The following is a 17,145-nucleotide window of genomic DNA, read 5'->3' on the forward strand; positions in this document are numbered from 1 at the left end:
TGGTTTTCTTATTGTCCTCTCTGTGCTGAGAGGCTTCAACCCCCCCCCCGACAACCCTGTAGATACTGTTCAGATAATGGAGATAGTTGGATGGACGTTTTTAGTCACTGCACTGCTTCCCTTGTCTGAAATCTTCGCCATGCACTGGATTATGCAGGACAGAGACAGATAGAGCTGATGTGGGCATAAAGAGGCTGATTAATTTGAGTACAAGTGGTGGAATGTAACCAAGTATATGTAAAAAGTACAATTTTAATGTGCTTGTACTTTATTTGAGTATTTTGATTGAAGGCATGGTAAACGGTCTGTACTTGTGCGGCACCTTTCTAGTCTTTAACATTCACATTCACACAGCGTTCACACACTGATGGGAGGTTGTCAGTCCTGGCATCACGAGGGAAATAATCACTCACACACTGAAAACACGAGTCTTTTATTACAGATGTAGCTACTTGACAGTATATAAAGTGGCAGGAATTAACATTATTCTGCATAATGTACTTTTACTGTTAGCGCTGGACGCCTGCACTGTGGTCTAAATACATCTTCTCCCGTTGATGTTTATAGAATATGTATTGTAGGAAAATGCTGCACAGACAGAAATGCGTCCACAGACGTGCTCTCCATCCAAACATCCGCATTAGAAAGAGACGCCATCATCTGTAATGGCAGCTCAGATCATCAGACAACCTCAGGGGGGAAATGACGGCATGGATCAGTGTATTTGCTGTGCAGTTATGAATCTTAAACACATTTGTGTGTTAGTATGCTGATTACTCACAGAGTTAAACCGTGCGTGTTACACTGCCTTGTTCAGGAGAGACAACATTAAGCTCATGAAATTAATGACAAAACCTTTTGAAAGCATTTTCTAAAGCTTTGTGGGACGTTATTCTGTAACTATAAGAAAATGCTCTTGTGTTCCCACTGCTGGAAGCGCTGCCCATGAGCAAGGCACCGAGCTGCTGCTGTGTAGCTGCATGAGCGTGTTGTGTCTTCTCTGATGCCTATGATGTGCAGATGATGGGAGGAAAAACGTCCGCTGACAATGACTTGTTGCATTTTATACCTTTAGGAACGCTTACCTCACCGTATGGTTTCCCTCAGTAGCAAGGCCCAAAGAGGTCTTGCCCTAATATGGAGGGATGTATAGAAATTGTCCCTCTTGGGAAGTCACCACATCCTTATATGGTACTATTCCTCTTGGGAAGTCATCCTGCAGCACCCTGACCGTATATGTTAACACATACCATGCATCCTCTCTGACTCTCTTACCTAAACATTCACAGAGAAGACACACACATACATATAACATAGCAGATGAACATAACATATCAGATACCACAAGCGTAAAAAATTAGTACAAGTTAATGATTTTCACAATCTGAATCTTCAAACTGAACGATGGCGGTGAGGCATGTTTATGCTTTGTGGATTTACATAATAGGCTCGCCACTGAGAACAACCCCGTGAAAGAAATGCGTTCTGTAATATCTGTCAGTGTGAGGCGGAGACGTCTCACACGGCTGAAAGCTAATAACACGCCATTTAAATGATGTATGTGGTCATGTGTACATGCTTTGTTTGCGTTTTCAAGAAATGAAATGGTAATTATGGCCATGATGGGGGGGGGGGGGGCTGAATGTGAATGACAGGCTGAATGTGGAGAGCTAAATTTGAATATGGCTGTTTGATGGACACATTGTGCAGAAAAAGAATAAATAGCAATATTCTTTCTGACTTGCTGTGTGTGTGTGTGTGTGTGTGTGTGTGTGTGTGTGTGTAGAGCAGACAGTAGACAAATAAACTGCTTTGCTCTTGAGACGCTGTATTGAAATTGCTGTTTTCCTGCAGTCCGTGTTGTGGAGCTACAAAGGCAGACAGCAGCAGGAAGAGACGTGCATGTAGGTGTTGTGGATTACTGTTGCGTTGACGGAAGCGTCGGTGAAATGCCTGGAAGGTGAAATGTAAATGTGTTTGGATAATGAATCATAATTAAGAGCATTCGGAGGAAACTCTGGAGGGTTCCAGCAGGTTGGAGATTGTAAAATCTAAAGCACAACAGATGTGTTTCTCCTCTGTGTGAGAGCACCTGAGAGTGGGCGGGCTGTTTTTTTTCTTTTGAATGAATGTATTTGTGTGTGTGTGTTCTTTGATGAGTCTACAGATGTGCACACACTTATTTGAACTATTAAATCTAAAGCCTGTGTTTTTCTTCCCTTTATTGTGGCTGCATGTGGCCTTGTGAGATAAAAACCCTCTAACAAAAATAGTCCAGTTCATCAGGTCAGAGTCACTGATGGTGAAATAGGCTGAAGCTAGATTTTCTCTTTTCACCACTTCATCCAGATCAGGCTTTTTAATCTATTCATGTATCTGTGCAAGCAGAAATCAGCTGGTTCCATTTTGTCCCTAAATCAAAATCAAAACCTCTGTATTTGTTAGGGTTGACTATAGTGACACATAGTTTTTATATGCACGTGTATCTGATTTTGCTGCCAAAGCCATCAAAGTCCATTTAGTCACTGCTGTGGGCTTTCAGTCACCTGATCTTCATTCAGCAGATAGACCTTTCTGTGGATGTTACATTTACATTTTTACAGGGCACTTTTTAGTCTCCATGTCAGCCTTAAAGTTGAGTTACAAAAAGTTCAGTGACAGATACTGAACATGAAACATTACTGGTGCGTTACAAGCGCTACTCAGTCATCTTTCAGTTGAAATACTCTTCATATTCCTGTAAAATGCTTAATGACGCACTGCGAAGGCATTTTCAAAAGAATCTCGGTCTTTTCTTGCATCTTATCTTTTTTGATACATTTCAGTTTTTGTCTCACTTGAGGTTCTTTTATGCACACTGGTGAAAAGGAACAAGCAGATGGAGTCTGTTCAGATATGGTGACTGTAAGTGTTCTTATCCAAGAGGACGGATGATGAGCAGATATTGTAGGTCTTCTGACTCGCTCTGAATGAAGTCGCCCCACAGGGGGCTGCCTGGCCTTTGTAGTTCTCAGTGATGTTCTCATCTGCTCTCTGCCTCAATCCTCAGCTTGACTTCCATTAGACTCTGAAAGTCCAGCGGATTGATGGAGGTGAGAGGTGAATGGAAAGAGAGACTGAGAGATTGATAGTGGAGCGATCTCTTTCTAGTGGTCGTGACTCCTCTCATCTTTTCTCCCACTTTCATCCTCCCTGTCTGGTGTTTTGCATTTTCATCCTCCCCCCCTCTCTCCCTTTTTTTCCATTTTCTCCTTCTCCTTTATCCCCGTCAGGATTCAACCTTCATCTCCTCTTTCTCCCTCTCCTCCTCTCTCTGACCGCTCCCTGTCTCCTCCTTCAGCTCCCCCTCTCTTGGGTATGATTATTATAGTATCTCTGCTTTCCCCTCGGCATGCTGGGAATGAAAATGGATCCCTCGTCCCTCTTTCTCCACAGTGTGTGTGTGTGTGTGTTGATAGATGTGGTGGAAGTGTGCACTGATGGAATGAGTAAATAGTTAATGAGCAGGGAGGGGAAACGTGTTGAAGCCCCAGGAGGCAACGCTGATAGAGCCTCCGTCATATTGAACACATGGCACCAACGATACAGGACAATAAAAATAATCACCATCGGCTCCATCTGTTCATGTGCAGGAGGGATGGGAGCGGTTTGAAGCAGCCGGCCTGTCACCTTCTGCTTCAGCTGTTTTTCTACTTGTCGATACTTTTATTTGAATCAATGCTGCCGTCTGTTTACATGTCAGGTTTTATTGTGAGCCGGCTGAGAGGCTGGTGATGGTTGTGTCCGTTTGTTGGTGCAACACGTTGCTCCAAAGTATGTCTCAAGGATCTGAGAACTGGTTTTATTACTTATGTTTTAAACTACCTGAGTGGATCAGACTTGTGTGATGATTATGTTGACCATTAGGAAAGTAGTAACTAGTAACGTTCCCTCGTCTGAATGTCGAGTTGATGAGAGACCTGACAGAGTCTCCGGTCTGTGATATCTCAGGCTAAAGTGATTCAGTAAATATATATTTGTAATATTCATTGGGTGTCAGAATGAATTTCCCAGGTCCAATAAGGGTTGGGTCCATCATTTTTGACCTATAAAAACATTTCTTTTCGAGTGCAACGTTTTCCTGTGGAAGGAGGATGAATCTCAGTACTGTGCTTGAATGCATCCTGTGTGCGCACATGAAGCACCGACGCTGCTGCTCTGCTGATGTGCTCCTACTGTGTGAGGGGACCATGACAATCACGATCCAATTTCATGATAATTCATAGTTGAATAATTGTGGAGAAATTGCACTCCAAACCATAAATGTGAGCCTCATAATGATGCCAAAGGAAAAGTCAGAGGATCACTAAAGTCAGTAGGATTCATCGTCTGTACAACATTTCATGGCGATCAGTCCACTAGTAATATAATAATGGGATATTTCAGTCTGGACCAAAGGAGTCGACCGCCTGACTTACCAGCATCAGTGCCATCCCTACAGCTGCACTGTTTCACTGGTTCAAAGTAATCATTTACCAAAATAAACGGGCTGCCAGCACTTTAATAAGCTCATAATAGGCTGCTAATAAAGAAAATGTTTACAGCTTCATTAGCATATTTGATCTCTTTCACTTGTCTTTGAGACACTGAAACTGCAGGATCCATGGATTATAAATCAGTCAGCATTAGGAGTAGTAAGAGACCAGCAATTTACCTTGACTTTTAAATTATGGACGCTTGAGGAGAGACTCTATTACCCTTCATTACTGGACTATTGATTACTACACTGACCTGCTACAAGCAGAGCTGTCCTGCACTGAAGCGTCCACATTTTGATCCATAATTCTTCAGACAATATTGACATGACATCAACATTTTCATGTGTTTTTTAGGAATCAAGAGAGCGTTTCTGTATTTCTTCTCTACCTGTTTGATGCTGACGATCAATAACCTTCATCCTGTTCGGCCAAATAGAAAGCACCATTAGGTGAGAGCCGGCTCTTGTTTGGAAGATAGCAGATTATTTCCAACAGAAGTCAACAGTCAGCTCTTTTCTCCTGTTCAGTTATTAATTTCACACTTCACTTAGCTGTGATTTCAGTCGTGCTAATGTGGCAGAGCCCAGTCGGGACTCTTATTGTTACCGTCCCTAAAACCACACATGCACACCAGTATAATGAGCAGGATGGCAGCAGGCGGCCGGGGAGCGTTGTAATTACCATGCACGGGAAAATCACGCCCTCGCAGTCAATTGCCAAATCCACACAGACACATAAGCACAATGATCCTGGTGTAGTGAATATTCAAATCTGTCGGCCCCATCCATTAATCCATCTATCTGCCGATCCATTGTCTAAACACAGATGCACTCACTTACAGCCGCGGCCGCTAACAGTGAGGCTGTTACCGTCAATTACAACAGAGATAAGGCTCCTTGTTAAATATGCTGAGGGGGATTCGTCACTGTGGAACTTTCTTAACCAAAAGAATCGTGTTTGTCTTTGCCTTCGTCTCACCACAAAGGCCCAATGACCAGGCCGCTCTGAACACATGTGGACGGCAGCTCAGAGGTCTGCGGGCAAGTGAAGCGATTCTCCATATAACCACACAATAAGGAACACACACACACGTACACACACACACACACACACACACACACACACACACACACACACACACACACTCTGTTGTCTCCCAGAGAAATGTGTTTTGTCAGGGTGGAAAGTCCAGGCCGACCTATTTAATGGCAGATGAAACACAATCAGTGACCAGACCACAACAGGCCTGATAGATGATTGTGGTTATTGAGTGGGTATTGACTGGCTCAGGCCTTATGCTCACTGACACACACACACACACACACACACAGTCACACACACACTGCCAGACGACCTGCTGAGGACATGTAATGCATAACAATCAGCTCTGAAACAAAGGCAGGGAGGAGGAGAGGTGTGTTAGACAGAGCTGTGTGTCTGTGTGCAGCCATGCAAGTATTCATGAGCTAATGTATGTGTGTGTGTCACCTGGAAGTAGCAGGTTAGTGCGTGCATTCAGGGCCTTTCTACATGTCTGATGTGTGTGTGCTTGCAGTCATTAACTGCATGCTTGAAAATCTAATAAACACACACACACACACACACACACACACACACTCATAAATAATTACCTCCATGTTCATTTGCGAGCGTGTATTTCTCTTGGTTTTGCCCCCTGAGTGATGGCCGCACACACTTGCTTGTGCTTGCAGCTGCATTACGAATGCTGCTGCGTGTGGCCGGCGGCTCGTCGTACATAAGCTAGTTATGAGCTGTTGATTGAGGCGGGAGAGAAGCAGAGGTCACAGAGCGCCCTGTGAATTAGTAAGAGTTTCATCTGACGTGCCCCCGCGGGTGTTCGTCCCGTGGTAACATGGAACTATACTGGAGTCTGGGGAACTGATAATAGACTGTTCTTAAATAGATCTCGCATATGAATCAGCTAAATGTCTTGGGCCACCAGAGGGGACGCACAGACTGTAAGACAGACACAACACTGATGTAATATCCTATCAGGTGTTTAGGGCTGTCATGAGAGCAAACAGTTGCTTCTGCATTCGTACTTTATGACGTTTAACTGACTGTATGATCCTTTTCATGCAATTCCTTTTTAAAATGCATTCAATCAACGGAAGTCTGTGGAGTTATAAGAAAGAGTGCAGCCTGTATGTGTGAGGCAAAGTCTCAGGCATGTAAGTTAAGTTTCTCCTAAATTACGAGCAAGCTGATGAACGATATCATGAATGACTCAATGAAAAGCACGCGGTAAACAAACAAATCTAAAAGATGTCCTGTCTCTGTGTTTCCCTTCTCCACTCCAACATCTTGCTCTCCTCCCAACCTCCTAACATCATCTGTCTCTGTCTCCCCCCCTCTCTCTCTCTCATTAGCAGAAGGGCTGGAGTAACTCCCTGCGGCCGATGGACAGACAGGGAAACATGAAGGTAGGACACACTTGGATGTTTCCATCCGTCAGCTCTCAGTGATCCTCTCCACTGACTCTCCTGTCCTACATTGTCCTATCAGTCATCTTTAATAAGGTTCCGCTCCCATAAAGCTGCTGATAGATAGAGAATATTGCCTCCCAGACTGTCACCTGTGCTGCGTTTAATCACTGATTTATCTGAGGGAGGTTTGATAAGTGTGCAAAGTCTTTTGGTTCTCTGTCATATATTCTCATCTGCATTAAAAGCCTTCTATGCTCGGTGGCTTGATGCTCTCGCTGTTTGCCTCAAGACCAAAGTATGTCACACATTTATACCTCTCGAACAGGAAGAGTACAAGAATAGTTAATCAAAAAAAGTACTTTACAGATGTTCTGCTCGAGTAAAAGTAAACTGCATTACATTAAAAAAAAGAGGGTGATAATATTATATGAAATAACTGGATATTTAAAACACCTTTAGGCTACAATACAAAGTTCATTAAATGAAATTATATGAATAATAGATTCCTTTTCTATAGTAGGACACATGCAGCCTGTGCATGCAATTGATTGCCAGTTATAAATCATCTAGAATCTAAGAATTAACCAGAAGAAGAAAATCAGACTTAGATAAAAATGAGCAACAATGAATAAAAAGAGCTACGGACACAACAACAACAAGCATTACTGGGCTGCAGAAATAAAACAAAGGTGGATTGTCTTTAACTCCAGGGAGACCACAGATCTCTGAATGATGCAACCACCTTGATTCATTATTAGTCAGCCTGTGACCTTCCATTCTTCTTTCACTCTCTTTCACCTCTGGTTTTTTTAATCAGATTCCTCAGTTGTCTGATTTCTGAATTCTGCCTTGAATCATCTTTGTTCTTCTGCTAGAAGGATTATTCTTCAGGCCTCACCTCTCGCTGCATTTGGGAAACTTTTGCCCATCAGCAGCTGGTGATGTAGCCACGTTGGTGTTCATGTTACATCGCTGAAACAAGACATGATATATATTATGGATCAGCAAAAACATCTGCGCGCCAACACAGGGAATGCAAAAGTAGTTGAGAAAACAAAAATCCCAGCTCATCAACATCGCCTATTTTATTGTTTCTCCACGTGGACTGTCTTCATTCCTTATTCACTCTTTGCTTGTATGTATGAATTCTGCTCTCTTAACTAAATCTTGTAAATCTCAGGTCAGAGGACGTCGGCCCTCTCAGCTCCCACTAGACAGGCCACAAAACTCCCAAGAGCCAGTGCACCAGCCTGGGTCGGTCCGCAAGAGTCACAGGAGGAAAGGTGAAGCATGTTTTACCATTCAGCCGGCGCTTTCACCTCCTTTCATGGCACACAGGTGCTGCTTCTTTCTTCTCTGCTCTCTTTAAAGCTCTGAGAGCTGCTGTCAGACAGGAATCCTCTTTTTCTCGTCTCGTCTCATCTTTAATATCTCTCTTCACTACTTCTCACCCAAACCTCCCTTTATCCTCTATCTGGTCTTTCCCACGTTCTTGCCTCATTACATCTCGTCTAATATTTTCCTTCGTTTTTCTCTTCGTCCCACCTATTTTCGGCTTCTGTTGCGCCCTCTTCCTTGTCACATTTCCTCATCCCTTTCATCTTTTCCCTTTCATATGTCCTACCCTAACTCTTCCTCTCATCTTTTCCCTCTCATAACCATCAAATAGCTCTGTGTTATCATTTGACTTTTACCATCTTTACTGATGTAACTGCAGCGTTTTATCACTTCTGCTTATCTGCGTCAGGATCAGTCTCATGTAATCTGTTTCCCCTCCAGCCTGGTGTTTTTTCTCCTTAGTTCATTCAATCAAACCTTTGCATAGATAAAAATATATGCACACAAGATGCAGTAAATACAGCTTATTTAGCTTTATGGCTTGAGTTTTATGTTGTTTTTGTTGGCCTCATATATTTTACCTATATTTAAAGTCCCCATCGTACTGGAGCCTGTCATAAACCAACAGCTGCTCCTCCAGTTCAAGTTAGATAAACCTCAAATACTGCAAGTCTGCTGGACAGGATGTACTAGAAGGAAAGCTCTTTAGAATAAACGAAAAGTCTGATGAAATCACATTGTAAACCGTCTGAGATGCTGATGGTTTGTAGTCTGGCGCTCTGTCAGAAGAGTAACGTCTCCATTTCCAAATACAGTGCGTCACGGCTTCAGTTAATCGACTGTGGACTGTGACTGTAAAGGCCTCAGTAAAACTTTTCACGTGTGCAGCTGAGTGTGACATGATGAAAGGTTAACGCAGGGCAGGATTAGAGCTTAGAAACGTTTACTGTGTTTTTAAGGGTTCAGTGTAAACTCAGCACAGTTCTGTGTCTTTGCCAACCTGTCCCTCCCCCCTGCTTTAAGGCACGCTGGTGTGCAGCGGTAACGGCACCGGCAGCAGCTCCATCTACTCTGTTGCCATGGTGGCGATCCCAGACTGCGTCGACAACGCCACGCAGACAGACATCAGCTTCCAGAACATCGTGACTCTGGGGAAGAGCAGAGGTCACCACCACCACCACCACCATCACGGCCGGGGAGGCGGCTCCTCCTCCCCGCCACCCCCTCCACCCTCCCCTCCCCTCCCTCACCTCATGGGACCATATGGGATCAATGAGTTGTATGTCCTGATCTGTTGTCTTTTTGGGTGTCAAGAACAATGACAAGTCTGCAGACATGAAGAATCAATAATGTTAGATATGATGGGGATTGATTTTTCTGTCCTCCCCTCTCTCCCCTCAGTTGTGTGTTTGAGTACAATGACCCCGATGACTACTTTGATGTCACAAACCATGAGGTGGACAGGCAGGATGACCTGGAGTATGAGGTGAGAGCTCTGCTGCTGCTTTATCACCATAGACCAAATGTCATCAAAAATTAGAAATATAATAAACCTTTATAAAAGAAACCTTTTTTTCAAGTACTGAGCTGCTTGTAATGAGCGTAAACGCCTCATGTTCCCCCTCCCTGAAGGGAAACTACTGGCTACCCCAGATGCACATTTGAGACTCCATGAAAAAAAAAAAAACTCATTTAGCCCGATGAATAAAAACCAAGCAGACCAGCCAGCTGTGGTTCCTTGCTGAGCTGTTTTCAGGGGTTCTCACTCATAATGTGCAGGTAAAGACAAGAAAATGCAAAACAGTAATTCAATATATTTGAAGAACATAAAAAAAATGCAGCTGAAGTTCAGGCTGTTTAAAAGAGTACCATCCACCTCATTTTATTTGATGCAGCAAATGCATTTGGATCGATATAACCATCCACACCGGCCATGTAATGGCTCACTCTTTATGCGCATAACTCACGTTTCCTTTACAAGCACATTTAACGACTTGGGTGCCAACCTGCGGTGACTGTATTTGGCTGACAGCGCTGTCAAACACTTGTGAGTGACCAAACAGGAAAACTGCAGCTGCTGCTCATGTGCTGCTTTTACAATGCAGCTCAACGTGAAGGCTCAGTGCCATGTCTGTCAAACCACGCTCAGGGCTGTGTTCACAACCTCATGACCATTCTGTTAATTAGTCTATATACAAAACCAATTTCCCTTCCTGGTTTACAGTTTTTAGTATCAACCTTATATTTTCCTGCCACAACATCCAGAGTGAAGAAGTCAAAAGGTAAGTGAGACAGGAAAGGAAGGAAGAAAAGTGTAAACATGAATAAAGAGGTATAAAAGAAAGATTTGGAGGACAGGAGGAAATATTTGGACAAAGAACTCAGGAGAGAACCAATGAAATGAGACCTGGAGGGAGGAAAAGGAAAATACAGATATTTTTGAACCATCCGCAGCCTTCAGAAATGCTACTGAAACAAATTGACTTCCGCAGGCTGTCATGTTTGGTGGAGAACACAGGCTGAGCGCTGGCCGGACTGGTCTTAACCTTCAAACAGAAGCTCTTGGCTCAGTGTACAAATGCCTAATGGACCACTGTTTCGCTGAATGGCACTTTCTTCTGTTTCTGCTCCGCTGGCTTGCTGCTGTCTCCTGAGACAAACGCCAGTTTGGTCATTAAAGAAGTCAGCAAAGTAGAAACATTCTTCCTCTTTCTGCTTGTACACCAAAGAGACTTCCTGTTCTCCCCAAATTATTTCCTGCTCTACCTTTTCTAATTTATGTTCCTTCTTGTCTCCTACTTCACTCATTTCCCCAATCTCCCTCACCATTACATCCCCCTAAATTACTTCCTAACATCCTCCTTTCTTTGGTTACAGCCTTCATTTCCTCCTTAAATCACCCCCTCCCCTCTACCATCCCCCCATCGATGCCCTCCAGCCAAAACATGACAGGGTGGTTGCTGCAAAAGATGGTCCAAACCAGTCTTTTATAGTTTCAGCTAACTGATATCTGATGGTCGTAGCTGCTCTTCTGTAGCTCCAGACAATGATTAATGCTCTGAAGACCAGCCACACAAAGATTCTTTCCATCAGCATAAGTTTTTGAATCTTTGACAGTCAGGAAGGAGCATAAATCTTATGACTTTTGCATGTTTTTGACATCAAAACAAAGAATGGAAAACAGGTATATTCCCCTCTGTGACAACGATCAAAGTGGCAGAAACTGGATCTGACTTCAGAATAAACTGAACCTAAATCCTTCAAGTATTTAAAGAAAAGTTCTCGTAAGAAGCAGAGAATCACACTCTTGGGAAGGAAAAACATTACAGAGGAAAAGTCAACACACAGGTGGAACCAATCAGGGCGGGGCAGACTATGACACGGGCGGGAAAACACACACCAGGGCAGGAAGTAACGCGGACAAACGACGGACACTCAAACTACAAAATAAAACAGGAAGTCACGAGACAACAGACTGAAACAGAAACACCCGGCTCATGTCCAGATGTTCAAAATGTTCATTCAACGGTCCTAACGTGTGCCCCCACCTTTGGTAAATGTTTGATGGTCCAAGCTGGTCTTTGGTTTAAGCTCATCTCTTTTGAATGAAGACTCTTTGGTCCATTCTACAATGGACTCTTTGTGTTTGATGATGTTCTGAGGCCTAAGATGGTCTTTGTGGCCCAGGACGGAGAAATATGACAGCATGCTCTTGTGACTGTTTAACATTAGCACGTTAGCCAATAGCTAGTGGCCACTACACCACCTGGCCTCCACCTTTGCTTGCTATGTTTTTGAAGTGAACTGTTGTAGTTAAAGATCGTCACTCGCTCTTCCTTCCCCGTTCCTCCAGGAAGTGGAGCTCTACAAATCCAGTCAGCAGGAGAAGTTGGGTCTGACAGTCTGCTACAGGACGGACGACGAGGAAGATCTCGGGATTTATGTTGGAGAGGTAACGACAGAAAGCATTCAGCCTGTCTTCATACCGTCATTCTGCTCTAATGCATCTCATAAAAAGGTGTTTCTCCTGCTTGCACTATTTTTTATTCTTTTAATTAATCACTCGTCTTTTATTATCTTACACATTCTTTTCATTCTATTACATCTATCTATTAATCACTTCATTCATTATCTTCTCCGTTCAATCCTTCATCGATCTGATTACTCAACTCTGTCTTTACTCATTCACGGATTCATTCAGTCGTTATTAATTGATCTGTTTCTTAATTCATATCCATATACTCCTTAAGTGCACTGCTTGTCCTTCTCTTTCTCAAACTTTCACTTCAGGTTAATCCAAACAGCATAGCAGCCAAGAACGGACGCATCAGAGAGGGCGATCGGATACTACAGGTACACAAACACTAATTCAGTCTCACTTCTGGCTACTGAGTCTTTGTCGGGGACCAGAAGTGAATTTTTGTTGTTTTGTTGTTGTTTCTGAGGTTTGAAATGATCTCCAGTGTTTTTGGACCTTCGGGATCAGCTCAGTACATTTTCTGCAGACTGAAAATACAAACTTGTCCTCTGTAAAAATTAACTGGCTCTGTGAAGGTTAATAATAGTTTCAAATCAAACTATGTAAATTTATACCTGGAGCCCCGGGGACGGTCTTGTCCAATCAGAGAGAGCTGTCAGCAGCCCAGTTACTGCTGTCCTAAAAATAGACAGAGAGAGAGAGAGAGATGGAGGGGGGGACAACATTGTCACCCTGTGTTACCACCACACTGTTCAGCTCATCTTTCTCAGACAATAGAAACCTCTAGAAAATTCTTGTCAGTCAGTACTAACACAGATTATTCAGTGTTTGCAGCACAGTACAGTCCTCTGATGCAGCAGTGAACCAGCTGTCTGTCTGTGTAAATACACACTTTGCATCCTAATGAGTGCTGCAAAGGGTCACACCCTTCATGGCCCCCGATCGGATCGCTGCAATGATACCGACTCAAATGGATGCAGGTAGCTGGTCACCAGTGCAGCATGAGAGCGAGGCCGGTGCTCCAAACATGACCGACACTGATGAAATGAAAGAGCAAATCTAGTTTCCAGGAGGACACGACGGGTAAAGACCACGGAGAGAAGAACAGCAATAAAAGAAACTGAACACACAAAATAAAGAGATGACGTGAACGCACACTGAGAACAAACATTTATCATCTTTTTATATCCCAAACAGAACTCTATCATAAACTTCAGGAAATGAATTGACATTGCTATTTATACAGAATTATGATATTCTACTTTTTCATCTTTTTATTACAACCTCTGATATTTATTCAGCCTTTTAACTACGATCAACTTGAAACGCTGGAAAAAGTCAAAAGTTTAAAATTCAGCTTTACTCTTCTGTGTTGCTGTTGTTACACACTTTGACAGGACTTCATTTCTCCAGGTGAGCAAAATTCAATTAACCAAACAATGTTCACAGCTAATGAAACGCTGGCAGACCCTGTGCCGTTATCAGCCTGCTGCTGAACAGGGAAACTGTCTTTATTGCCTCCAGCAGGCATTACACCTCCAAATAAGCAGTCTTCAGAAAAAATATTTATTAGATGAGCAAATACCAAGTGCTTTGGGGCACAATCTATGCTCTGCAGTCAGGTGAAAGGAGTTTTTTGGGATGTTAAACAGTTTGATTTGGATGGAAAATGGATCAACCCTGATGATGGCAAGATGAAAAAGTTAAAACTACTCATACTAAAATCAATAATCTGACACAAGATGTAGATTTAAATGATTATTTATTCAAAAATAATTGTACTGCTTCTGCAATCAGAAGTGTGTCTATAGTAATGATCAGACCATCAATGCCGAAATCGACCAATCAGAATATTTTCCTGCAAAGCTGTGTGATGATATTGGATTTAAGATTCAAGGGATTAAATTTGTATGATAATTAATACAAATGCATGACAAAGTTGCATAAATTGCTCTGAGCTCGTGCTTTTTACTTTGTAAAAGCAGCTGACTGTGGAGTTTAATCAGGAGTTCTTTTTTTTTTTTTACATCTTGTTGAAACAACGCTGTGAAGCAACCCCCCCCCCCCCCCCCCCCCACACACACACACACACACACACACGAGCTGACTGCTCTCTCTGAGCGTGACGATGAAACACGAGTGCGAATACATTTCTCCTCCTGACATTTCTCTCTTCGCTCGTTACCTTCTGACCCCTCTGACTGAAGCGGTGTTAGAGGAAAGGTGAAGCCGAATTGTGACAGGAGCAGACCGGCAGCACCTGGCATCGCCATGGTTACTGGGCAGCGGATGGATGATGCCAGTGCCGGTTCCCATGACAGCCGTCACCACAGAGATGAAGGCTTTTTCAGACAGATGTGGCGTCTCCCTGCGAGTCAGGGGAGCACACTGCTCTCACACACAATACACCCAAATATGCACCTGTGACATGCAGGCTTTATGATTCATATTTATTATTCTGCCGGTGGATAGCTGGCGCTGACAGTTTACTTTCGTATTTGAACAGAACGCCCTTAAATAAATCACAGTTGTTGAAGCGAGAATTTAGTGTTGCTACGACTGTTTGTCTCTCATTTTTCATCATTTTCAACTCAACACAAACGACTACAAGCGATGCTGCTGTTTGTCTTAGTACCTTAAATAACAGAATCCTTTATGATGATGATACAAGGAGCTCCAGCTGTCAGACAAATGTAGTGCAGTGAAGTAAGCAGCAGGAAATACTCAAGTAAAGTGCAAAGACCTTAAAATTATCCTTAAGCACCGTCCTAACAATTTGAAAAGACCTAAAACCCTTGGAGATCAAACTATTTCATAATGATGTTCACTGTTAGTTACAGCTAGACAGTCTATTAGAGCTACAACTAATCATTACTGTCATTATTGGTTATATCTTATATCTTAATGATAAGCTAGAAAATAATAAAAAATGCCCATATATGTTATATTGTCCAGCCAACAGTCTGAACCCCAAAGGTATTCAGTTTCCCATCGCATGTGACAAATTAGTGATTATGTTTCTGTCTGACTAGTTGAATGATTGATGTTTTGTTTCTGTCCCTTTGGTTCAAGTCCCTTTAAGTAGATTTTTTCATATTGGAGCGAAATGAAAAGGGGGAAAAGATCAGGTGGTCATATAAAGTCATTAGTGGGCTCAAACACAAAAAATACTGTGGTTATAATCCCCTTCATATTGAAGAAAAGCTTAAATTAAATCTGTGCATGTGGCTACAAACCTGTGCATTTAGCCTGCACATGTCTGAGTTTAACACTTTAAACTATAGTGACTGGTCTCTTTTAACCTCTAGATCAATGGAGTGGACATCCAGAACAGAGAGGAAGCAGTGGCCATTTTGACCAGAGAGGACAGCATCAACTTCTCACTGCTGCTGGCCAGGCCCGACATCGAGGTAGGCTCACACGGCACACCATCACCTCCACCTGCTCACACACCATCACCTCCACCAGCTCACACACCATCACCTCCACCAGCTCGCACACCATCACCTCCACCAGCTCGCACACCATCACCTCCACCAGCTCGCACACCATCACCTCCACCTGCTCACACACCATCACCTCCACCTGCTCACACACCATCACCTCCACCAGCTCACACACCATCACCTCCACCTGCTCGCACACCATCACCTCCACCAGCTCGCACACCATCACCTCCACCAGCTCGCACACCATCACCTCCACCAGCTCACACACCATCACCTCCACCAGCTCGCACACCATCACCTCCACCTGCTCACACACCATCACCTCCACCAGCTCACACACCATCACCTCCACCTGCTCACACACCATCACCTCCACCAGCTCACACATCACCTCCACCTGCTCACACACCATCACCTCCACCAGCTCACACACCATCACCATCACCTCCACCAGCTCACACACCATCACCATCACCTCCACCAGCTCACACACCATCACCATCACCTCCACCAGCTCACACACAGGCCGACACACTGATCATCCACACAGTCTCACAGCTTCAGTATCTTACCTAAGGAGGAACCAGGGATCGAGCCTCGTCCACTGATCGATCCGATTAGTGGAGTCTCCCCAGGCTGCAGGTAACCATGGAAACCATAGTTACAGGCTAAGTCTCACTGCTGGTACCTCCTCCACACAGCAGAGGTTGGTACTGTACGAGGCAGATCTTCATCATCCACTCCACTAATGTCAGCAAATGTTTCTGTGACTAGTTTAACTGACCTGCAGCGAGCTAATGTTGGCTTGAGCAGGGTGTCCCTCCCCCAGGGGGCCCAGCTTCAGGTGTGACAGTGTCTCCCCTGTTTCATCACTCAGCTCGCCGGCAGCCTACTTTACCAACCTACTTTTTCCTCGTATCGCTGCAGCTGCTGCTGCTGCTGCTGCTGTTGTGGGGGGCCGACAGGAAGATTCATAAGAGTCACAGTTCGGTTCACAGTGTGGTCACAGTCCTGGTTTCCTCCTGGGGGGAAGCTATGTGTTCATCCCCATCTGCCCTCTGGTTGTTTATTAATCTATCTGTCTATCTAACGGATGTTTTAGCCAGACATTTGTTTCCTTGCTTCAAATATTGATCACTTTTGGAAGCCCTGAGACCTGTTCTACCATCAGCAGTTGATGGCCCTGATAGCTGTAAACATTTGCTGTAAATGTTTGAATGCGTTCATACTCTGAATATTACTGTGATGACCTCACAATATTTCCATAAACGCCTCCTTAAGGCGAAACCTTTACTAGAACAGTCCAACTTAGATTCCCCCTGAATGAATGATGTGTGAATGAGTGACTGAGGATGTAAAAGGACTCAAAAGATACAAAGACAAACCATTTATCTTGTCTCTCTAATTAATTCATT

The 17,145-nt window shown here is 43.6% G+C and overlaps 1 protein-coding gene across 1 annotated transcript in view; it reads left to right on the forward strand.

Moving 5' to 3' along the window:
• The window catches only part of LOC139210025 (PDZ domain-containing protein 4-like), a 40,994-nt gene that overhangs the window by 10,758 nt on the left and 13,091 nt on the right, over positions 1-17,145 (forward strand). Inside the window, exons 2-8 of the mRNA XM_070839976.1 lie at positions 6,908-6,961; positions 8,145-8,247; positions 9,326-9,581; positions 9,704-9,788; positions 12,156-12,254; positions 12,593-12,655; positions 15,590-15,691. Of these exons, the coding sequence (XP_070696077.1) occupies positions 6,908-6,961; positions 8,145-8,247; positions 9,326-9,581; positions 9,704-9,788; positions 12,156-12,254; positions 12,593-12,655; positions 15,590-15,691 (762 nt within the window). The remainder of the gene's footprint in view (positions 1-6,907; positions 6,962-8,144; positions 8,248-9,325; positions 9,582-9,703; positions 9,789-12,155; positions 12,255-12,592; positions 12,656-15,589; positions 15,692-17,145) is intronic.

Source organism: Pempheris klunzingeri, chromosome 11 (genome assembly GCF_042242105.1).
Source record: "Pempheris klunzingeri isolate RE-2024b chromosome 11, fPemKlu1.hap1, whole genome shotgun sequence".
Classification (NCBI taxonomy): domain Eukaryota; kingdom Metazoa; phylum Chordata; class Actinopteri; order Acropomatiformes; family Pempheridae; genus Pempheris; species Pempheris klunzingeri.